General features: G+C 43.0%; 2 protein-coding genes across 10 annotated transcripts; both read right to left on the bottom strand.

Moving 5' to 3' along the window:
- Positions 1–285: 285 nt before the first annotated feature.
- znf395a (zinc finger protein 395a) lies at positions 286–13,130 on the bottom strand. Of its 5 annotated transcripts, none has more exons than XM_023825335.2 (11): positions 12,059–13,130; positions 11,752–11,833; positions 8,501–8,758; positions 7,953–8,155; positions 7,163–7,275; positions 6,843–7,045; positions 6,495–6,595; positions 5,054–5,330; positions 4,239–4,328; positions 2,731–2,849; positions 286–2,440 (listed from the first exon to the last, which is right to left on the bottom strand). In XM_023825335.2, the coding sequence occupies exons 3-11, from the start codon at positions 8,681–8,683 to the stop codon at positions 2,329–2,331; spliced, it is 1,401 nt and encodes a 466-aa protein (XP_023681103.1). In that variant the 5' UTR covers positions 8,684–8,758; positions 11,752–11,833; positions 12,059–13,130; the 3' UTR covers positions 286–2,328. The 5 variants fall into 5 exon arrangements, with proteins under 5 accessions (XP_023681103.1, XP_023681101.1, XP_023681102.1 ...); XM_023825333.2 differs by having other exon boundaries at positions 11,756–11,833; positions 12,059–13,129; XM_023825334.2 differs by having other exon boundaries at positions 11,752–13,130.
- Positions 13,131–14,331: 1,201 nt separating this feature from the next.
- On the bottom strand, positions 14,332–23,892 carry LOC111857662 (uncharacterized). Of its 5 annotated transcripts, XM_023838745.2 has the most exons (7): positions 23,754–23,892; positions 21,337–21,406; positions 20,514–20,660; positions 19,482–19,545; positions 19,069–19,135; positions 18,598–18,714; positions 14,332–17,906 (listed from the first exon to the last, which is right to left on the bottom strand). In XM_023838745.2, exons 3-7 carry the CDS (start codon positions 20,645–20,647, stop codon positions 17,110–17,112), a joined length of 1,179 nt encoding a protein of 392 aa, XP_023694513.2. In that variant the 5' UTR covers positions 20,648–20,660; positions 21,337–21,406; positions 23,754–23,892; the 3' UTR covers positions 14,332–17,109. The 5 variants fall into 5 exon arrangements, 4 of the variants coding, with proteins under 4 accessions (XP_023694513.2, XP_023694512.2, XP_023694511.2 ...); XR_002841420.2 differs by lacking the exon at positions 21,337–21,406 and having other exon boundaries at positions 20,417–20,660; XM_023838744.2 differs by having other exon boundaries at positions 20,514–21,406.
- Between the last annotated feature and the right edge of the window lie 924 nt (positions 23,893–24,816).

Here is a 24,816-nt window from a genome sequence, read left to right as displayed (position 1 = left end):
ATCACTTTGGATAAATACACTTGCTAAATAACAGCAGTGTAAATGCACTGGAGTTAAATAGGAGGGGAATCTCCAAAATGGTGGCTTTGCATCAAGTTCTCACGCTTTCTTTAACAGTTACTGCATATCCTGTGTATCTTCCATCTATATGTCAAAAACACAGAGTTCAGATCAAGTGAGCCCAAGATATCCTTAGTGACCAAGAACGAGTTGAATGTTGAATTAGTCTTTGGATAACGGTAACTATTTGCTTCTTGGAAGCAAAAGGGGAATACAAACCGTAAATCATCCGTATAAAATTTATTTCAACATGAGAATGACAAACATTTCATTTACGGCATTACATAGAAAAAATGATCCACAAAATTTTTATTTTTATACATTTTTCATTTTTTTTCGTAGTTTTACAAACAATGTTCAAGATACATATATATAATGACAATATATGAATAGTAAGTGTTTTTGCTTCTGTGGAATAATTAGTCTTTCTGGAACATTCAGTTTAACTTTTAACACAGTTAACACAGTACTTGGGTATTAAATTACCTTCAATTATCTTTATCCAATTGTTGGAAAATAATCTGACCAATTACCTGGCTTGATCTTAATTGTCTCGATAGAATACAATCACTAATTCCTCCAAAATGATGAGTGCAAACGAAAAATATACATACATGTTTGACCACTAGTTACACAAGGGGACACTGGACAGTTTGGCTAATAATCTCATTACCATGCAGATTAGCAGCTTCTGGGCAAAACTTAAAGTCCCCTATTTAAAAATGTGGGATGATAACAATTGGCACCTCGAAATAATTTGTTATTTGGTCTTTTAACTGAACTTTGAGATCTCAGGCAGCTAGATCTAGCGCGCACCTGATCACAGATTCATAAAAGCACAAATGGGCAGCACAGTTCGGATCGCTGGAGAACAGGAAAGCAAAACAGACAGAAAACATTAACTAAAAGCTTGACCTGACCTACCATAAAGAAGCCAGAAAAGGCCGTTTTTTCCGTAATGGTTCTACAAGCCTATAAAATGAGCATATATTGTCACTGTAATGGTTTCTCTCTCTTCTGATGCCTGGAAATTTGGGAACAGTACTTAGAAAGCTTTGAAGAACAGTAAATATATATATATATTATATCTATATGACAATAGATAGATGCACCATGGAACCATTTACTGGGCTTTTTCTATTATTATTTTTACAGGTGACGCCTAATACTTGCTGGTACTTTATGGCAGGATAAACCTACATTCACAAATTTATCTAACGGTGCTAATGGTAAATCCTCTGTCAGAGATTCTGCCACTTCAAGGGACTTAATGTGTTTCATCGATATGAAAAAGAAAAGTTCGAAACAGTATATTTCACTTACTTTTCTAATGTACTTAAATTTTTCAGATCATGCAGAAACATTAGTACTGTGTGGGGGGGCATGACTTCTGCAAGGGTTTATTCAAAGAAATACTGCATGTACTTATGAATATACACTAGCAAGGTCATAGTACAAACATCACAATTCACCAAGCCCAAAAAGATTGAGCTCTTGAAGTACCAACCATTTATATTCTTGTCTTGCTTAGAAAAAAGATTTAGAAACCAGGAGTAATACACTGACTATATAAACACAAGCATGGCCTTATGGTGCGTCATTTGCACCCCATTAAAAATTGTTCTTTATAAACAGTTCTCCACTGTCAGACCTCGGCAATCTGTCTGCGGGTTTTTGTTCTTAAACCTCCCCACCCCCAAAAAAACAGGTAAAAACGGAAGAGTTCGTCCCCAAAACAGGAAGCACTCAATCGTTGTTCTCGAACGGCGTTAAGTGGACACCTTGCTGTGCACCTTCACGTCTGGCTGGATTGCTTTTTGGGGGGAGGAGGGTCGAGGGTGGGGGTAGGTCTTGGGCAATGCACAGTGGTTGATGGTTTGCTAATTAACAACAGCACTCTGCTACGTGCCTCAGTACACCTGCTGGGGGGGGGTCAGGGATCACGTCCACTTCGAGTGGGACAGAAAACACCCTCCTGCAAACGGAAGACATCTAAGAGGAATGAGGATGGGGAGCGTGGTGACAGGGATTACCTTTGTGACTGCCAGAACCGCACGCATGCAGGTCGCAGACCCTTATATAAAAAAGCCGCCCCACTTCCGAAAAATATCAAAAAAGATACAAAAGTTTAAAAAAAATAAAAAGGTGCTCGTGGATGTTCTGAGCTGCAGAAAACAGTCTGTAAGTAGAGGTGACCCCTTATACTCCGCCGGCGTCTTTGTTATGGAGGTGACTTCTCCTCCGGCATAGTCTCTCGCGCTGGACGCTTCAGTCCAGGAAACGCTGGCAGGCCTTTTTCCAGCGGCAGGCCGTGCACCACTGGTCCCGGTGCTCGATGCCGTACACTTTGCGGCACTTCTTGGCCTCACCACGACCCTTCCTGCAAAGGCGCGGAGGAAAGGACAAAAGACAAAAAGAAAAAGAAACATCCGTTATGCACACTGTGTCACATGACCAGAATCCTCATCAGATAAACACTGCGATGGGCGCTGCCAGCCTAGTGGTACTGCCAAGCTAAATCAATGTGAAGGCTAAACTGATAGAAAATTAAAAAACTTGAAAAGTAAACATGCTAGTCATAAAAAAAAAAACAGAAAAAAAAAGGAATGAGCTGAGACAATGAGAGCAGAGGAAAAAACTAAATGGATTGTGAGGCAGATGGGGTCCGACCTGGAGGTGCAATGGCCACGAGGAGGGGATCCACTTGCTGCATGTGGCCTGATGGGGGCGCTGTGCTGCTGCAGCCACTGCTCTCCAACACTGCCTGAGCGGCTGCGGACTGGAGCGGCCTGGGGGACAAGGGGTTAAACATCAAACTAAGAATCAGTATCTAAAACACAATATACTACACTACAAGAACAATACTGAAAAACTTATAAACACAAAAATATTTTATTCACAGCATGCGCCTATTTCTTAAAATATAAACTTTGTTCTCTATAGGAAAAAAATCTCCAAGTATCTCCAAGGATCCAACAGCTTTAAAAGTTGTTTTGCAAAAATGAACTCTTGCTGCCAACAAATGTGAGCACTAGATGGCAGTGTTGCATAAACTCCCGGGAAGCCACAATTAAGAAAACTTCCAACTTGACAACTGGAAGGCCGTATAATATACACAGCACTTTTGTCACAAATAATTTATTACGCAAACAGTACATTCCTGAAAAGAAAATATTGCTTATTTGTACACCGTGTTTTTCAATTTGTTGGGGCTTGTTTACTATACGTGTTATTTTGAGTTGATTGTCAGATAAATAAATGCTAGCAGCTGCTTTCATCCAATATGATATACGATTGTGAAGCAGAGTCAGCCGGGGTTAGGGGCCTTGCTCAAGGGCCCGACGCTCAGGGTTAGGGGCCCTGCTCAAGGGCCCGACGCTCAGGGTTAGGGGCCCTGCTCAAGGGCCCGACGCTCAGGGTTAGGGGCCCTGCTCAAGGGCCCAACGCTCAGGGTTAGGGGCCTTGCTCAAGGGCCCGACGCTAAAATCGCTCAAACGACCACGAGATCTGAACCGGTGACTTTCTGACCACAGGTCCTAACCCGCAGAGCCAGACACTGCCCCCGTTGACTGATTACCGATTACGGTTATGGTCAGGGATGCACATAGCTGGTACGCAAGCACACATCCACCTTTAAAAGTCATACATGCCGCAATCGACTGTTGCAACAGCATGACTGCATCCTTATTTTATGTATATTTGCGCTGCTACAATAAATCACTGTGCATTTTAACCTTTATACCACAAACGTACGGATTAGCACATTGCCCTGATACAACAATCAATCGCCACACACATCGCTTTTAAGGTGAATGTGTACCCGTTACGTACATTGCTGACTGTGGTAACACTGGACTAGACAGGGCCAACAAATAGCCCAAGTACTTTTAATTTTCTATCTGGGATGCTGGTTTAATGACCTCAATTAAACTCCAAAAGAAGCGAGAGTACGTGTCAGGCCTCACGCACTGGATGAATGTTAGTCATGGGCCTTGTACGGTCACAGCTGACTCAGAGGCACTGGGATGTTTCACACAGGAGAACCAAACCCAGGGCATGTTTGGGCGTCAGTTTTACAGGTGCAGTACGCCTGAATGTCAACGCCCCCCCCCCCCCCCACCAAGCCTCATTTTAAGGGTCGGCAGGGCCAACCCAAGTGAGCAGGACAGCAGGCCCACCTGTGTCGTGTGGAGCACAGCGACGGGGGAGGTCCAGTGACAGGAGTTTGAGGGGACGGGAGCTGCGATCACTTGGACGGGAGAGCAGGCCTGCAGCAGGAGAAGCAGTCCACAGTTACACCAACAAACATCCAGAATCCAAGGCTCTCTCTGCAGTACATCTCAGACTGCTAGGTGGGAAGGAGATCGCAATGGGGCATCTATTGTACCCATAAATAAGACATTTAAGCTAATTTTGCTTCAGGTTTACAGTTAACTTTATATAAAGAATGAACTATAGAAATCAAAATGGACAAAATTCTCCTAGGCCAGAGTTTCTCAACCAAATCCTTGGAGACCCCAAGACCAAACCTGGGAAGTAGCAAAACTGTGGACTGTCTGGGAGGGAGCAAAAACATGGACTGTCTGGGGTCCCTGAGGACTGGCTTGAGAAACACTGCCCTGAGTAACTAAACCGACATTTCATTTCATTTCTCTGCTACCTGTGTGCTGTTATTTTTTAAATGAACTGAATTTGTCATTGGTAAACGCAGCCCCCTCTTTTTCACGGGTTCGCAGTTAAACAGTAGTGCCCAGTTTCTCATTAATGTGACCGGGCCCAGTGTGTTAAGTGTAGCCACTGGAATGTGGAAACGGCAAAAGCGGGTGGTAGTGTCATATCGACGGCGGCGAGAGAGCTGACATCATCCTCGCTAACGGGGTGGGGGCAGGGAGGCGGGGCGTGGCTCAGTTACATTCCTATGTCAAAAACCCCCCGGCCTACAATTCGTTTTAAAAAAAAATATTGAATAAAAAAGGACAAAAGAGGTAATTGCCTGGTAGGAGTGTTCCGACTGGACCTGCCAGAAACAGCCCGGGGCGGACTGGCTCAGCAGGCTGGTCTGTGGAGTCCCCAGTGTGGGGGGGTCCAGTGGGCGAAGTCCTGATCCAGGAGGGATCAACTGTATGGGGCTGGAGGGAGAGATGCAGGAGGATGTGGGCGTGCCGACGGGCGCCGGGGGCGCGGGCGCGGGCGTGGGCTCTGCGTCGCGGTGGATCTCGGTGTAATAGAAGTCCTCCTCCCTCCGAGAAAGCTCCGGTTCGCCGCTGTGCCTGAAAAAGCGAATGAACGCTGCTTAGAGGGAGAACCCCGCCCCCCACGACAGCCAGAGTACCCTGCTTAGAGGGAGAACCCTGCCCCCCCACGCTAGCCAGAGTACCCTGCTTCGAGGGAGAACCCCGCCCCCCCACGCTAGCCAGAGTACCCTGCTTCGAGGGAGAACCCCGCCCCCCCACGCTAGCCAGAGTACCCTGCTTCGAGGGAGAACCCCGCCCCCCCACGCTAGCCAGAGTACCCTGCTTCGAGGGAGAACCCCGCCCCCCCACGCTAGCCAGAGTACCCTGCTTCGAGGGAGAACCCCGCCCCCCACGACAGCCAGAGTACCCTGCTTCGAGGGAGAACCCCGCCCCCCACGACAGCCAGAGTATGCTGCTTCGAGGGAGAACCCCGCCCCCCACGCTAGCCAGAGTACCCTGCTTCGAGGGAGAACCCCGCCCCCCCACGCTAGCCAGAGTACCCTTGGTCCATTCAGTAAAAATATTGCAAAATTTATTGAGCTTATACCAAAAGTCGTCGCTTTATTCATTTGTTTACAAAAAGATATATACCACATTAGAAACAATAGGTAGAAATGTTCATTTCAAGTAGTGATAAAATTGAAACCCAAATTATAAGGGTTGCTTTGGAATTAGTAACACCTCTGCATTAACATAAAACAGCAGACATTTCTGTTTAGTATCCCTTTGTGAGTCAGTGACAATTGCAATTAATAGCAAGATGGCAAGAACAGAACTGAATGAACCAGTTACAAAAATTACGAACTGCCTCTGCAGAAGGTATGTCAGGTATCTTAAACATTGCTTGTCAATGGACTTTTGTTAAGAAACCGATAAATCTGCAACATTTGTACAGAATTAAGCAAGTGTCCCAAGAATTTCTTTGAGCACAGTTCCAGAGCCTCTCTGCAGTGGGAGGATAACTAATAATTATCTTTCTTTTTTCCCCCCCACTGATAGAATATCGAAATATCAGTACTGATCTAGGCAGAGTTTCCCATCTATTGTAACCTCAGGCCCATGAATTCCAAAGACATTTTTCAAAAGCAGGATAATCACTGAATTTATACAAGCTCACCCTGTTGCACAGAGCACGGTCATTTCTGGCAATGTGCAATGTGCCCCCAAACGAAAGCGTGACACCCCAGAGCGGACTCTCACCCCAGGTGCAAAGTGCGAATGTGCCGCTTGATCCCGACCACAGACGTCAGCACCTTGCCGCAGTTCGGCCAGAGACACCGGTAGCCAACCTTAACGGAGTTCTGCAGAAGAGAAAGACATGACAGAAGAATCATTAAAAAAGGACATGAAACATATACTAATTAATAAGTAACAGTCCAAACTGACTGACTTGCAAACTCAAAGGCTGAAGCTCAGGTATACAGACAGACATTCAGATGAAGACAGATGGAGAAACAGAGATAGAAAGACAGACCCAAAGACAGAGGGACAGCGTTATTAATCCCGAAGGAAGCCCCCCCACACCCCCCCAGGCGACGGACTCCTCACCCGGCGTTTCCTTGGAGCGGGTTCCTCAAACAGCACCTGCTCCAGCTCCATTTCCAAGCCCTCGTCGGCACAGGGAGCCTGAGCGCCGTCTCCCTCCGCGATGGGTGGGGACGGGGCGGGGCTACTGCCCCGGTCCCAACTCCAACATCCGCTGCTGCCGCTGTCGGAGAGCTCTCCGCCACCGCACTCCACTCCACACGAGGCTGGGGGCGGGGGCAATCGGGCTCAGACCAGGGCGCGAGTACGGCTCTCCAGAAGCGGGCAGCACAGCCGCTATGTTAGTGGAAGCCCCACGCAGGAAGTGCGAAGGCGTGCTCTACCTGGGGCGTGCTCCTTCGGAGTGGGGCTCTGCACCACGGGACTGCATGACAGGCTGGTCAGAACCATGGCTGCCATCATCTCATCCATCTCCACCGACTCGGGGCTCCTGCAGCTGCGAGGCAGTAAAACAGGCCATTTCACAGAAGTTATTTACTGCCTTTGTAATATGATCTCAGTTCAAACTGGAGGACCTTATATACCTATTTTCAACAAAGCTGTTTTTTTTTTTTTAAGTAATATCTTTAATATCCTAAGGTTAAATGGTAACTAAAAAAAGTCGGTGACTCAGAGAGGAAATGAATTATCTTATAAAAGATTATTTAACTCAAGCTTCTGGCATTGGAGAAAGTGTTATGTGCTGGCAACAGTTACTTTGCTTGGAAGGAGGAAAAAAAAAAAAAAAAAAAAAAAAACTTTACAGAAAGGGTCTAATTTGCCACTTATGTGTGACTTTCTTGCCCAGCATTTATTAGATGCAAACAAATTTAGACAAGCAATGCTTCATTACATGAAATCAAATAACAGCGGACCCGTGATCTTCAGGCAGACAGAGCAGAAATACACAAAAGGACATTTTTTAAATGCAGAGAAAACATTTCACGACACTTGAGTAAAAATTCCACAAATTATCCACATATGGCACTTTTTCTTTCGGCAGATGGTGAAGTTACAGTTACGGTTACAATGTGTCGCACATCCCAGGCAATGAAACATACAGCCATTTACTGAAGTGAGCATTACCGAGGAAGACCTACATCATCATCATCAGAGTGCTAAGGGTGGCCTCACCTCTTTGGCACGTCTATGCTGGAGGACACGGGGTGAGACGGGGCGGCTGCTTGGGGCTGAAACATGGGTGTGGTCCACACATCCTCGGTCTTGCGTAAAAAGTGCTGGCCCAGTTGGGGCAGGAAGACGGACACCTCATTATCCACGTGGTTGTGCTGATCCACCAGTCCCGCCACCTCTCGCCCTCCGCACATCAGATAAACCTGGAAGGCACGTCATGTTATGCTTAGTGGGAGGGGCAAGGGTCCAAGACACCCACAGCATGAGTAGCCCATACAAAATAGGAACCTGAACTCCTGATCTAAGGAAAGTGGGACAGAGGGTAGCTGACGACGCAAAGACAGTGCAGTCAAATCATATGGCGGCCGTCCGGTTGCAAAATATTAACAGCTGACCTGGTACAAAACATGCAAATAAAGGGTAAAAATAGATGCTTGCAGAGTAACTGCTGCCTTAAGGTGCCCCACATAGACAGGCACTAAAACGGCGATGGACTGAAAAAATGACTCAAAGTCAACTAGCTGACAGCCCCCTTGGTTCCTATTTACCTTCTGTCCCGGGTACAGTTTGACTCGGCTGCGAGACGGAAATCCAGATGCAGCCCCAGGACCCATGGCGGTGTCGTCCCCCTCGGGCCCCTGCAGGCCCTCGGCCACGCCGCAGGGGACCGTCACCAGCGCGCCCATCGGCGAGCGCTTGCCCAGTCGCGTCCTTGGCAGTACCGTCGTCATTTCCCGCCTGAAGTTCCGTCCCTTGGGAGCACACCGCACCTGACGTCAGCGTTCTCCGTGACAGGTTGGAGACAGCTGGGGAAGACACAGGAGTCGGCATTCTAACTTTCGTGGGGGGGGGAGCAGGGAGCTATTGACCTCTTCCCCACACAACAGAAGAGAGACAACTGGTGGGAGTCTGCTCGCCTAAAAACATGCACAGATTGCGATCCCCAGAGAGACATCCAAGACTCCACATAAACCTGAGAGTTTTGGAGCAATCATTGTGTCTGCAATATCACAGAAACCAAACAAAAAAGGGTTTTAGTGATAATTCCAAGATTGCTGCTAACTATACCTTTCTTTAAACTACACAGAAATTGTGTTTTATGTTGCCACATTTTAAACAGCAAGTACACAAGAATTCAGCCAAATGTTTTAAGTTAGTTCTATGACATCAAATACAAAATATCATATAAACCTTATATAAAATTTCTTTACCTCTGTTTGACCTAAAATTGACCAAGAGCACAGAGTTTAAATAGGAACCTTCTTGAAAAAGCAACGACCAAAACCAAGTGAATTAAAACTCTAGCAGCAAAACAGAGATTCTTACAGATATTTGTTTCACATTAATCAATGACTCTACATATTTTTACTTACCAACTTTTCTATATTTTATTTCTTATAAACAACTTTAAGAACATCATTTGTTTGGGTCCAGAACACTACTAATAAAAATCACTTGATCACTGATGTGATCGTTTTGCTTAACACAACCACGACGATATTCCGAGTCAGCAGAAGTGGAGTGACAGGCCCTGCCCCCGCATATCTTACAGCTGGGACAATCATGTAACAGCAGCCCAATGCACGCAACAATCAATGACGCAGATCTGGAAACGCAAACGCAAATCTGGATTACAGATTACTGCAGAATGGCTGACATCTCCAGCAAAGTTAAGATGGTCAGCTCAAGTGACCTGAAGCACCAGCAATCACTTGCAAATTGTCGTCAGTCTACATCCCGGAGTAATCCTATCCTGCTACCGTACCTGACCGAAGCTCTTCCTGCTCGACTTCCAGTTATGGGTGGCTCACCAGTGCAGTGATGGGCTTGATGCAACAGTCAGGCACTGTTGCAAAGTCTATTTCTGTACACCAGTTAACTGCAAACTCAAACGGTACGCCACTCTATACCGTTGGCCTAATTTGCCAACCTTCTACTACACTAGGAACTCCAGATATTTCATTCACAAATTGACCACAACTGAGGACAATCTGAACCGCACCCATTGTTGTTTGTATTCAGATGTTAATTTCCCCCCCCTCTTCCCTAATTGTTCCTTACCCCTTTTGAGTTTCTTATATTCCATAAATACATGGTCATAGTAGAGGACATAAAAGGCAACTGACAAACCGTCAAAGTTACTGTGCTTTTTTAACTATTCAAACAACACCGTACAAACAAGCCAACCTACTGAAATACTCAGGAAAAACTTGGCTGTGCTCATATCTGAGCACATGCCGCGTTATTACTCAAGAAAAAGTTGTTAGGACAAGCAACGTGGGAAAGTATACGATACACTTATTCATAGGCTTTTAACAACTTTATTTATAAAATCTAATTCAAAGGTATGAAACCAAAGCGTCTTTACAAATACACTTTCCTATGCACAATATTTGGTAAATATCATGAGTTCTAATTACTCAGAGGCAAGAAGACTAGTGTTGCCTTCCCTTCTACTGCAACATTATGCTGTTTTTCGTTAAAATTTATGAAAGGTGACGTATTGTTAGATGGTAAAACATAAGAAAACAAATCATTACAAGAAATTAAAACATAGTCAACCCCATTAACAGTATTTCTCCACACCAACATTAAATATTTACAGGCTTCGCTAATAGCGAAAACGTGCATAAACGAGTGAAACACGTCGTCCTTGTTCGATAGGCCGGTCCCAATCGCCTCTGCTAAGCTAAAACTTTTCTGCTATACAGAAGTAACCACGTTCTCCGTTTCACCCCCACAGCGTCGGGTCACGTTAACAAAAATACGCTTGTTATCCAAATATCTAATCATGATTAACAAATGCATAATCATGAATAATGACTTCGGAGAATTCTCATCCATTGTTTTGCAGAAAATGAATCGATTGCACTCTCTTAGGGCAAACGTGTTTAAATTTTAAAGGGAAGAGCACCGCGAATGGACGCGCACATGTGCAGCAGCGAGCGGCGCCGACCGGAGCAGCCCCCCTCCGCCCCCCCGCGCATGGCGACTGTAGCTGGGAACGCTGCTCTCCAAAATACAGCAGGCTGCTATATGCTGCGCGCCTGTCTCTCGCAAACCACGACCGAAAGCCTGAGATCTCACCATATTCACAGCGGAAAAATCTACGTGTAGCCAAGTATTCACTGTTTTTTTTTATTTAATATCACAAAAACATGTCGAATATAGCTTGCGATTCTTATTTCAGTCCTCAGCACTAATATTGCCACAGTTAATGCGTTTGTGTTTTCTTCTTTTTACAACAGTGTGCGAATGTGTGCATAAAGGTTAATTGCAAACTAGGATTGGGAACACGAGTTGATGAGTTCAGTTAGAAGATATGGGGTGGAGGGGGGGGGGTCGGTAACATCTTGCAACAAAAGGTTCAATTGGCACACGACTTGAACCATGCAAAACAAGTATAGAGTTCTCATAACATTCTTTCTAAGATATATATATCAGTCTACCTTATACTTCAGCAACTATTATTGTGGAAAAAAATAAATATATACATAAAACTGCAAAACAGAGGGGAATGTTATTCTAGTACTATTTGGACAATATTTCTGCGGTACAGTACGTATATGCCTTATAGTAAACCACCGATCACACGGGTTTTCAGCAATTAAGAGCAAGCAAGGATTTCCCAGCAGAATTTCATTATTTACAAATATATTTCAAATCCAAATGTCCACGTTAGCGTGGATGTCGTGGACTGCAAAGCAGAAATACTACAAAAATAATAAAATAGCAACAAATGAGCCTTTATACCTTCAAATAAACAATTCAAAGTTTCAATGAATAGGCTATTACTCACATACCGTTCTCAATCTTCAACACACCCCCTTCCAGTAGGCTTGATCTAGTCGGCTGTAACTTGGAAATGCTCTTTTCTACGCCTGGAAAGGGTTGCAATGTTGGGCTAATTCAAACACGGGGTGGATTTCTGCAACGAACTGGAGTTTCAATACAAACCCTGCCAATTAAAGCCCGCCTATCGATTTGTGCATCGGTAATAATTTAAATGTTTGTTTCGTATAGCGGCTGCTACGACTTCATTGATTAATTAATGGATTACAAGCATGCATCTGTCGAACTTAAAATTGCATTAGGATCAGACTCACTGCCACGTTTTTCCTTTCTCTTTTCAATGGGTTTTCAGTTCTTGTTGTAAACAACCGTACCATGTGGTAAGGATGTACGCGGCCATTGGCTGAGCAGTGTTTTCCAAGACACACGCCCTACAATTCCAACTTGTTTACATAGGAGTTTCGGAGGGAGCGAGGCGTGCCGAGCAAGAGCAAAGTGGTCATTGTTGCAGAGATGAGTTACCGATCGCGCAGTACGTTTTCCACATCCTTAAATTCGCTGTGCAAACTTCGTTTCAGACGCAGAGGTAAAGACTGCACCAACATTTGCAGGCGCGCTGCAATAATAAACATGAATAATAATAATAATAATTTTGCACAAGTTTTTTTAAAACCGTATTGTATTATCATCTTTAATATATTTGGCTAAACATTTGGCATAAGAAGTATTGTGGCACGACGTACAAATTTAGCGGCTGTTCCATTTTTGCAAGTTATCTGCTTTTGTGGGCGCGCTGCAGACTTGATTTGATTCCCTGTGGCTCGACGCCGGCCATGTTAACTTCATAACAAAGAGCAGTAAAGCCTTATGCGTTTTCGTTGGGGGGTGGAGTCAAATTATAGATTACATAACATACATATCAGAGTGCCTGCGCGTCTCGCTGTAAAGCTGCGCAGTTTCAGCGGTGGGGAAGCATGACGTCTTCGCGGCTCGCGCCGCGGGGCGCCCCGTCAGTGCGTACGTGCCCAGCAACACATGAGGCGCGAGCGGGGTTCTGCGCGTGCTGCACGTCGGCTACGTCCTTCGTGGTGGAGACGCCGCCAAGCCATCGCTTTTGCCGACGACATATAAAAGTCGCGAACATTTATTTTTAAACCTTTTTTTTGTTTCTCCACCTCCCACCCCTCCGGTACTTTTATTGTTGTGCACGAATATAATCCGTCATCTTATGTGAAACGGGTATTTTAATTGTTTGGGAAAGCCGCCCATTATGCGCGTACGCCTGTTGTAAATCTTCATAACAATACAGTACAGGACGTACACATTCACGTTAACCTGGGCTGTATGGGCGTTGTGCAATGGTAAAGGATCACAATATCTAAAAGCACGACTTTTGCAGTAATCTATGATGTGGTTTAGAAAGGTTCGGTGTAAAAATTATTGCATTCTTGTAATAAAATGTTAGTTTATAAGAAATCGTGTTCATGTATGAAGTTATTCTGTAACGCTTTGTTCTTCCTCACATACACAATTCCTTAAGAACAACGACTTAACAGTTTTATTAGTTCATTGTGCCTCACCCTGTAGCATTAACTCGATGGAAATCCGTTTCATTTATATACAACGATATCTATAAATCAATTATTTGAAAAAAGAACTGCTTGAATAATAAATGATATATATTTGATTTTAAGAACGCTAATACGGGATATTGACCTCAGTCCCAGCTCTATTCGGCCAGAGAGGAGGGAGTCTCGTGGTGTAGGAGCAATTATGGTTGAGATGTAGCTGAAAATGATATGAAATTTCTTGCAGAAAGTTTTCATCAGAAAGTCTCGCATCCGACAAGCACTGTCCAGTATTAAGGTTATTAACCTGATGCATAAGCATATAATGTTTTTTTTGCTTTCATTTTTGAACACAAAAGCAATGGATTATTTTAACTATTTTTTCATTGATACATTGTGTATGCTGGCTTTTCTGTCATCATAAGCATTTCACGTTTGCTTTATTTTCATGTCACACATCTAAAATTTAATTGTAGCTTTTCATTTTGTATCTTTTCAAGCAGATTATTTCCTTTTGATTAGAATGTGGGGTTTATTTCAGGTACAGTATTGGAATTCCAAATCACTAGGGGTATAAAGGACATGTAACAGTCAAGCAACTTTTATATACTAGAGTGAGATGTTATGTATAATAGGGTTTTTTTAGGCTGATACTCCCTTACAGCTCTTTAGATACAATTGTGATAATTTACTTTGCATTTAACTTGTTATCTCTGAGTTTGCTTGCTTGAAATACCTATTCATCCCTTCTGTCCTTGTAACCATCTACCAGCCTCTATTCTACCTACGTTAGCTAGGTCCGCCTATGAGATGGCATATTCAAATAAACCAGTTTGTGGTCGTTTTGTGAAAGGCTAGTGTGTATCTACAGTGATATCAATTATCATGCTACCGAGCCAGCCAGGGTTGGGGTTGGGGTTGGGGGGGGGGGGGGGGGGGGTTCCTTGTTATATTTTGCTGCTCAATATATACAAGCAGTATCTTATATATGATCGGCCTGTTGATTGACTGTGCAGTAATTGAACTTTTTACATTTTTTTTATTATCACTAGTATACAGTGTGATTATAATATAATATTGTCTTCTGAGGCAGTAATACCGTACATAATAACAATAATACAGTAATAATTAAAGTAACAACATATGGTACTATACCTCACGCTGATGAACTGCTGAAGCCATGCAATGTTTAACCCAAATGTTTAATATAATAGGCTTTATGGCAGTCCATTCGTAAGTACAAGTTGTCCGTATCTCGGACGTTCTTAACTTGGGCACTGCTTGTATATTCCGAATGATAATTAAAGTATAATAAAGTTTTGTGGCATCGGGTGGGCAAAGCAAAACTGCAGAAGTGATACAGGTTGAGGCCGTATATTTTCTTCCTTATTTGAACTTGACAGTACCTTCACAGTGGGGAGCTATTTACATCAAACGTAAGGCGGCGCCGCTTTGTGTGATGGGAAGAGGGTGATGTCATCACTGTGTCAGGTTAGCAGCTTGAGTGCTGCGCCCCACTTAAGTATCAGCCATCCTGGTGACCCCACAAAGTGAACAGTTCCTGTCTGGATGTACAACGTGCAATCCAGGAACCGAGCAACACACACAATCAACATACAGTCTTGCGGCTCACATAGGTCCTCTACCCCCCCCCCCCCCCCCCCCCCCACGATGGACCACCTGCAAGTGCCGAACCAGCTCCTCATCAATCACCAGCTTCAGCAACCTCCGGAGCACTAGCTCCGCTGGCATTCAAATCTCTCAACCAAAGCGCAGATATGGCTGGGAAGAGCTTGGTATATTTCTGCAAAGTGGAGTGATATGCTCACAAGACCAAAAGGTAGATGGTGGTCTCGGTCCTGTGGGTGTTTGGCTCTCAAGGTGACCAGCTGCATGACCAGGGTTTGGTTGAAACACTCCACCAGCCTGTTGCTCTGGGGTTGCAGGGGAATGGAGCGTGTTACCTGCAGATAGTGAATGATATCCTCTATTGCAGCCACATCAATGTTCTGCTACTAGTGGCTCTGTAGCTCTTCTGGAGCCCCAAAGAGAACTCCTTGGTAACCAGCTTCTTCATCGACAACACAGGGCCCTGGTCCATGTCTTCTCCCACTATCTCTATGGGAGCCCCATCCGGGTGGAGCAGGAGCAGTGCTCTTTCGCTGGGCTCCTTCCTGGTGGTGCAGCACTGCACATACAGCTCAACATCACTGCAGCACTGCACATACAGCTCAACATCACTGCAGCGCTGCACATACAGCTCAACATCACTGCAGCACTGCACATACAGCTCAACATCACTGCAGCGTTGCACATACAGCTCGACATCACTGCAGCAGCCAGATCAGTAGAACATTTTCCACAGGTGCTCCAGAATCATGTCGATGCTTGATTGCCCGATGTCCATTAGGGTGATTCCTTGCAGGGTGGTAAACGCCATCGCTGGGGCTCACGGTGCGCCATCTCTCTGAACGCTCACAATGGTGGCAGGCCTTCTTTGCACCAGACCATCCACAGACGGGAACTGGAATGCCTGCAGCCTCTTCGCACACCAGGCCACCTGACCCCAAAGCTCCCACGACATACAATATTCACTGCAGTTTGCCCCTCCTGCCTCCCTCCTGGACTTGGGAGGGCAGTGTGCTAATTCCCACGTTTCTGGGAACCATGTCCACAACAAAGGGGGCTTTCAGGTCAGGGAAGGCTAACACTAGAGTGGTGATCAGCACCCCCTCACTTCCCTGGAATGCTGGCTCACACTCTTTTGTCCAGTAGAACTCGGTCCCCTCTTCCGTCAGGCATCCAGGAAACTCCTCCACTCCTGTGCCACCCGCAGCGACTGTCAGTTCCTCACAGTTGCTACCTTCTCTAGGTTTGTGGACGTTCCTTCAGCATCTACTATGTGGCCCAGGAACTGCACTCATCCCTGGAAGAACAGGCGCTTAGCAGGGTTGAGCTTGAGACCAGTCCTCTGCATGGTGGTGATGACTTCCTGCAGGTTGTTGAGAGTTTTGTCAAAATCTCTAGCCTGTATCCGGAGGTCATCCAGGTGCATGATTCACCAGCTGAGTGGTAACTCCATGAGTGCTCAGTCAACTTCTCAACAGTGGCAGGGACATTGCACAACCCAAAATGCGGGATTTGAAGTGCCTTGGTTCTTGTCTCAGGGAGCATTAAAGTAAGCTCAATATAGCACAAGGCCTACTAATTTCTTGTTTCCATCAAAAGGCCATAGATATAATAATATCCACATACTAAGTAGATAATATCCATCTGTATCATATATTATGACAGAAACCAAAACAAAATCATACCATTCAGTATACATATTTAGTTAGTAATCTAACAATATCAACACAGCCAATTTTTTCTTGTTCTATAAAACCAGAAAAAACATAGCTGCACTTTACATGCAATATAATAAAACTGCAATGAGGTACTAAATGCACGCAATCCTTGGAAAAAAAATCTTTGTTCTGCAGTATCCTACCTTATATTGCTAAGCAAATTAAAATTTTATTTGGGATTAATAAAGTATCTATCTATCTAAATTTTTGTAATTTTATATAAACTCTTCTGGCTATTTTCAGCTGTGAATTGGCTATTTGGGTTGGGAAATAAGAACCATCTAGCGTTCTTATCGTAGAATCATTCCTCATAATCGCATCAGTTCTTTAAACAGCTCTGACAACACTTTTGAACTGTTTTTACGAGAGTGGATTGTTACGTAGTTACGCATGCAGCGAAGTTTTACGTATATATGAGTCTTTAATGTTCATCTAATTTCCTTCGTATACTCATATGCAATCCTCCATATCAAAACACTTGTCTGGGACAGGTGGAGCTGACTCCTCCTCTTCCTTAAGGGGCAGCTGTACTGGTGCCTTGCAAGTTATTATTTTCTTGATTATCCGCGCATACATAGCATTTGGGTCTTCTGCTTTGCCTTCAAGTGGAGTAGGAGAGATTGCTACTGGGTCTTCTCTGTATCTTCTGTCAGCCACATGATTTTTTTGGGAGGAATGACAGGTCAGCTCCTCGATAGTCTGGTAGTCTCGGTCTTCAGAGTTATCCTCAGGAAAAGCTACACCCAGAACATCAGGGTTATGGTCTCTGCTGCACGTCTCCTGGACAATTTGAGAAGTGTGCTGTTTTCTCTTAGGAGAGATTGCTACTGGGTCTTCTCTGTATCTTCTGTCAGCCACGTGATTTTTTTGGGAGGAATGACAGGTCAGCTCCTCGATAGTCTGGTAGTCTCGGTCTTCAGAGTTATCCTCAGGAAAAGCTACACCCAGAACATCAGGGTTATGGTCTCTGCTGCACGTCTCCTGGACAATTTCAGAAGTGTGCTGTTTTCTCTCTTGAGGCTGTTGCAGTGAGCATTTTAAGTTTTTGGTTCCCGTCGTAACATCTTCCGGAGTCGGAGGTAAATGACTGCGCCGCGCTGCGTGCATACGTGACACGCCCATGTGTGATGTTTGGTCCAATCCAGTGAGTTCTCCTTCTGAAGCGGCCTTTCCGGCGTCTTCTTTAGAAATATCGCCACCAGTCTTCAGGGTCAGCCTCTCATTAGAGTTTGCACTTAGCTCGCCTTCTAGGGAATAAAGGGATAGAAAAACAACCTCAAAATAGCTGGGTTTTTGCGCATCATAACTCAAAAGAATTGTGGCCGCAGTAGCAGTTATATGATCCAATAATAACCACTATGATGCTCTCTGAGGCAACATGTAACTGCAGAGAATAACAATTGGCCATTGAGGTAACTTATATGTGTCATGGGCTGACACTCCTGCCTCCTGCCTCGGCCTCCTGGGACAGGCCCCAGCCTGGCTACCACCACACAACGGATAAACGGCTATGGAAAACGCATGGAAAGAAAATGTACAATGTTGCTGGATTATGGAAGTGTTTCAAACTGTCAAACTGTAAGGTTACTGCAGTGGTTTTGCCACCTAAATTTATCCATATAAACTTGCTTTTGTCTAAAGAAGTATCTGTGGTATTCAACTGGCATGATGACAGGACAAGCCTGTCATGTTTGAAACCATCCTTTAATTATAGTCTTTTCAGAACTGTATGCTATATGGCAATGGTTCCCTCGGAGACCCACAGACGGTCCACGTTTTTGCTCCCTTCCAGCTCCCGGCCAGAAAGTCCACATATTTGCTTTGGAGTTGGGAGGGAGCAAAAATGTGGACTGGCTGTGGGTCCCTCGGGACTGGATTGGGAAAAACTGATATATGGTAATAAGCTCAGTTTTATGGTGGGGAAATTGTCAGACTTACCAGCATAGACAGGTACTCCACTGTGGCTTCTCCAGGGTGGATACCACAGGGTTCCTTCCTGGTCTGTAGCACTTTGCAAACTCTTATTTTCTGGCACTGAAGTAAGAGCAGGGTCACCTAAAGAAGAAAGCTGTGGTTGCTTGGGCAGATGCGTTTTATAGCTACTTTCATTTTCTGTCTGCTACACTATAATTAAATGAACATCTCGCAACGCTTAAAGATAACAGTTACAGAGTCACAGATCCACACTGCCCTAAAAAGGCCTCTCGTCTGTTTTCTTGTATATAACATCAGACTGTCTAATAAGCAACACAAGTGCATAAATGAACTTTGAAATGAAATGGGAGTTAAAACAATTATATCGTACATTTGGTATTAACCTTCCGACTGTTAATTATAATTAGATTTCCAAAGGTACTAGCATGTGTCTGCATAGTACAGAATGTATCATTGTCAGAGTGGCGATCGTACCTTTCTGGTCTGTGAGGTTAGTGTGCCACAAACTGTCTTTGCCTCCTGTAGCTCCCCCTATAGGAGACTGTGGGATACAACAATGCAGAGTGTACACTGACAAACCGAAGGACTACACAGATTTCAAGTACACTTGGCAAGGCTTGTGGGAGAATCTCAGACAGCTAAAGCATGGAGATGCCTGCAGATGTCTGCTACACAAATGATTTTCAAAACCTAACCACTGTAACTTGGGGGTAGAAGATCACATAATACTGTAAGGCTGTACACATAAGGCGGAGACAAAAATTATTGTCACCCTACCTAGAACCGGGCAAAAGATTTCACCAATGTTGGCTTACCAAATATAGGAAATATATATTTAATGATTCTGAGGACTGTGTTTAATACACTTTTACAAGTTGGTCACTCACCACTCTTATGAGCTGTAATGGTGGTTGTACCTTTTCAGAGTTCTCTTGATGCTGCAATGTGTGTCTAGAAAAATAAAAGCAAACCGTGTTGTCTCAACAGTCTACTATTTGCTATTGTTGGCTAAACGACCAGTGCACACTCATGCCCATATGCAGACAAGGTGCCCTCTGGTGGTGAGCATTAGTAAACACACTGTTCTTTTCCTTTAACGTAGAAATATGGTGGGGCTTAGTTTAAAAAAATATTAAAATGAATTCAGTCACATATTCGCTGGCTGTAAAAATAAATCCTTGAAAAGAAGAGTAAAGAGCACAACATAATTGTGCATCACATATGATAATTATTATTTTGAATACTAAAAATGTTAATTGTTGTTATAGAATTCATTTCAGATTTTACAACAATGATGCCAAAGTAATCGGACACTTTCTGCCTACGATTACTTTTCCAGAGCACAAGTTCTCAAGTTCTGAATATTTGATACCACAAATTTATTATTATTAGTATTAGTAGTAGTGGCCGTCGTCTTAGTATTATTCAGAAGCATATGCATGAAATGAAGTTAAAAACTTCTTCAAACCATTCAGATTTATAGTTTGCTATTTTCCCAGGCTCGTTCCTTAGCGTTAGCCTCACTGAGTGACATGCCTTGGTACACCAGACACTTCCCATAATGCACTGGGCTGAAAACCCATGGAACGATCTATTTGCGCTCGGTATCCAGGGCCAGATGTTGAACAGTGGGTGGAATGCTGCTGGTCTGTGGATCTGAGGCTAGCTCGTACCAGATTTTATGGAAAGTACTTTCTGCCCTGGAGTAAGATGCATATCTACTCAGCCATTTCGGGGGGCTTACATACCTATCACTGCTTGACAATGCTATCACTAGGGCAGTGACTCAGTCCTATAATATATGTATAATAAAATGCATTACCCCTTAGGTTTCTTTAATTTCTTCAGGCAACAGTTTTTACAGGCGTATTATTAAAAGCAATTAATAGCAAAAAGAGAAGGGGGAATGGATGACTGACTTGTCGCATTTGTTACAAAGAGACAGAAGTATGATGGTTATGATAAGAAGGACGGCGATGCAGTAGAAGCTGGGATCCAGCGACAGTGTGCCTGCAGACAGCCAGCCCCCGGGGACTGGGCCTTGCGGAGCCATTGGTATTCATCCACTGCCAGAAACACAAATAAAACTGATTAAAGGACAGTCCGCCATTGTTACACGTGGGTATGCAGATCACTGGTAGTCACTAGGTCATTAATCACAAGGCATTTAAAAGAGGCACTGTAAATGGCTCTTATTTTTCAAGTTAATTATCACCTTAAATATACGATGAAATGAGGTTTCATATTAGTTATAACACGCCCTGGCTTAATTCAGGAAAATATTTCACTGAACATGAAGAATGCCATGCTGGTTTCAGACCGCACAGGGGTTCCCAGCAGAGTTTTTTTTTTTTTTAATTTAATATATGTATATTTAAACAATACGTAAGTTCGTCAGCAGGTGGCGCACAGGTTAAGCGTATCAATGTCAAACAGCAAATTGCGTAACGAGAAACGACTCTTCATCTGTGACATGTGAAACACATTAAATGCCAGTGTCGTTAATGAAAGTAATCAATGAAGCCTTTATTGAAAGAGTCACATTTGTCCCTGTCGCGTCTTTATGGACGAATAATTTAAAATAAGGTACTAACGGTATCTATGTGGTACTACCCGTATTACCGGTATTATATAGGCTATGAGGAATTATCGTCGAGATGTGTACGCCAGATAAGTTTAATTTCAGTGATTTTATACTGATGAAACTATGTTTTCACGTAAACGTTACAGTCAAGATCCTACCAGCTGATACAGCCACCCAGTGGACTATACTGCATGATGTATTCATCCGCTTCTTTAATTAATCTCCACTCTGTGCATAGGGGAAAAGAAAGATCTTCGGTATACTATTTCTAATATCGCCAATCAAATAATAATTAGAAAAGTATTAAATTGTTCAGGCACAGAACTGCTGTATGTTTGATAAACTAGCTCAAATATTTAGAATAATTCATGCCTTTTTGAATATAATCGAAAATGTGGAAGTATTGAAAATGAAGCATCCAAATGACCTGTGCTACATGCTAACGTGGGTTCCCTCATACATCGATTTGAAGTCCCCCTTTTCCTGTCCCTTTATGAATTATGAAAACATGTAGATCTTTGGCAGCTTTAACAGTTGTGTGACTTTAATCTAAAGATACGATAAGAAAATCATAACCTCAACATAATCCGCATTTTCATAATCTTTGACATAAAGTGTTGATCTCCATATGCTATGAAAATGTAGACATGGTAGTATAACACACATGAACATTTACAAAAAAAAGCCTGACCTGTGGCCTTTGTGCTTTAGAACAGTGGTTCTCAACTGAGGGGCCAAAGCCCACTAGGGGGCGTCAGTGAGGTCACACAATCGATTTGAGAATCGTAGAAAAAGTAGATTTTGCTAAAGCTAAGCTATATGGATTTATTTATTTATTAATTACCGTATTTCGATATTTTTTAAACGATATACATGATGACACAGTACCATTTATATCAATATATTTTAAATATGTTTTATGAAAGATTTTATCAGAAACCAATAGCATTCCTTCCTGGTTGTAAACAGTGTGAGCGCTTTGCTCATGTATTACACAGAATGCCAGCATTCACAGCGAAAATCAGACCATTCAGTTGGCATTTCACAGGGAAGTTAATGGAAGGGAAACACATATTATTGTCATTTCATTCATTTCATTTTAAAATATTGTTAAAAATATCACAATTTGCAATATTTGTTTTTATTGTGTTGAAGGCTAATAACTTAAAATGAGAGTCTTTTCGGTCATTATGTGCAAGGTTGCCAGGCTTCTGATTTTAGAGCTATTTTCAAAATAAGTTTTTCATTTAGGTATTTTTTTAGTCCACAAACATTTACCTTCTGTTTTCAAAGCAATAAGCAATATCATGAACAGGAAGAAAAAGAGCATTTTGACATAATGGAGTGAAACCTTGTTTGAGTCTTGTTCAATAGAAATTACATTATTTGGCTGCGTAACCAAATACCTAAAATATGTTTATATTAGTAAACATTGGCAATTTTTGTCAGAATTGCAGAAGGCATAGAAGAGAAACAATATCACAATCCAAGTTCACAGCCCAAATACATAATCAGTTTATATTCAGGTCTTCAGACAGTTTGAAGATTTGCAATCAAACTGTTATCTAAACCTAGGTCTGCAATGATCCTGAGCCTTTGGAAGAGTTGGAATCATTGAAAATTGTTTATTTTTTTCAGTTGGAGCAGAAACAATTTCTATTAAATTACTATTGTGCTTGTGAATGCGTTGTAAAATAATTTTCTAATCCATTTCACAAATGTAAAACTAATATATACACTTATACTTACAATGTATATAACACTATTCTATTTTATGGACTTGATTTGCCTTAAGAATGTAATTTGTGTGATTTGTTTATTATTAGTTTTTAGTAATGCAAAATGTGCTTTGCAGATTAAATGGCTTGTATGTAGAACTTTTGATTGCCCTCGTACAATGTCTAACATCTCACAGAAAGTGCTACACCTAGTGTATGATATAAATATTTAACCTGATAGGATAAATGTTCATCGCCCTGAATCCATTAATGAGAACTTCTAGCTTTTAACAAGTATTTAGTCTTATCTAATCAATCTAAGATGACATAGGACTAGGGTTGCAAAATTCTAGGAATATTCTTGTTAATTCCCATACTTTCCCGTTAATTCCCATGGAAAGTTTCTAATGAGGAATATTTCCAAAATTCCCAAGCTTCACTTCCCATGGAACGGAAAGTTTCAGGAAAATTTCCAGAAATTTTCCAGCCCTTTGCAACCCTACATAGGACACACCCTTCCTTGGACTTTTACTGCTTATTCAGCTGAGCTGACAGACCTTTGAGTTTGGAAAAGCTAGGCCTCAACTTGAAAGGCAACAAAATTCTCCATGACTCTAACAAGTTGGTGGTAGTTTAAATGTTATCACATTTAAAATCTCAAAATGCAAAGCAAGGCTTTGTTTTCAGACACCACCTATTAATATGTTTTAAGTAAGACTATTTGGTGCAGTGTACCCAAACCTGCTTTTAAATAGTGTAACATTTGCAAATGTAGCTATTTGATTTTTAAAAGGAGAAGAAAATGGCTGGTTTGTGGTCTTTGCACACAATGTCACGGATGGCTGTCTGACACCTACCTCCTTATGTACAAGCAGCTGGTCTTAGGATGGATGGTGTGATCCACACCCCTCTGCTCAGCCTTCCGGGGGGGGGGGGGGCTACATCTAAATTGTCCGCCACCTCCTGCTCAGATCAGCTGCTTGCTCCGTTCGCTGTTTGCTGAGGCACAGTGATCAGCAGCAACACTAAAAATGGACTTTGAACAAAGCAGCTTCCTCATTTTCTTCTCATGCTTATTCATTGGATGGTTGCACTTTTTTCACTGTCACTGAACATAAATATTTTCCATTGAGGAAGACGTACTTTGAATAATACGTAACTGCACCACAGAAAATAATGTAGGCAACACATTTTTATGCTTAACTCGTATACTAATGGATTGTTTTATGTACAGTAGTAGTGAAAAGTCTGGACACGCCTACTGAACATTGTTTTTCAGCAAGATAATGACCCTAATGACACCTTGTGGTAATGTAGTAAGTATTATCTTGTGAATAAGCAAAGAGATGGAGTGCTGTGATGGATGACCTGCCCCCCCCCCCCCCCCCAATCCCCCAACCTAAACCCTATAGAGCTGGTTTGGGATGAGTCGGATTGAAGAGTAAGAGCAATAATAATAATAATAAATAATAACATAATAAATTATGTTTTACATGCATTTTGTATGTGCTCCTGATCGCTGGATTCACACACTTATACATATGCGATGCCATACCATGTCAGATTAAGGGGGCCCAGCACGTCGTAGGGGCTTTGCAAAATCAACTGAGCGATTCTAAGTGCCAACCTGAGCAGGGGGCCCAAGGTGACATTTTCTCGGGGGGGCGGGATGTCTAGCTACTCCCCGGGGAGAACATTTCATTCCCACCCCTAGATGTTTGAGGCTACATTGCACCCACTGAGCCAGTCTGCCATTCATCGGCAATTTACATTTCTCTCTAAATATATAATTGATATATACTTACAGTGTGACAGTACCAGAGGTTTACCAGTTCATGCTGTTTTTAAATGCCAAGTACTGTGCTTCTTAATGAAATTAAAATTCCTTTATAATTGCATTATTTGGTATATGTACAAAAC

This window comes from Paramormyrops kingsleyae, chromosome 14 (assembly GCF_048594095.1).
Source record: "Paramormyrops kingsleyae isolate MSU_618 chromosome 14, PKINGS_0.4, whole genome shotgun sequence".
Lineage (NCBI taxonomy): Eukaryota > Metazoa > Chordata > Actinopteri > Osteoglossiformes > Mormyridae > Paramormyrops > Paramormyrops kingsleyae.
Note: the sequence above shows the minus strand (reverse complement) of the source record. Positions and strands in the feature narration are given on the sequence as shown.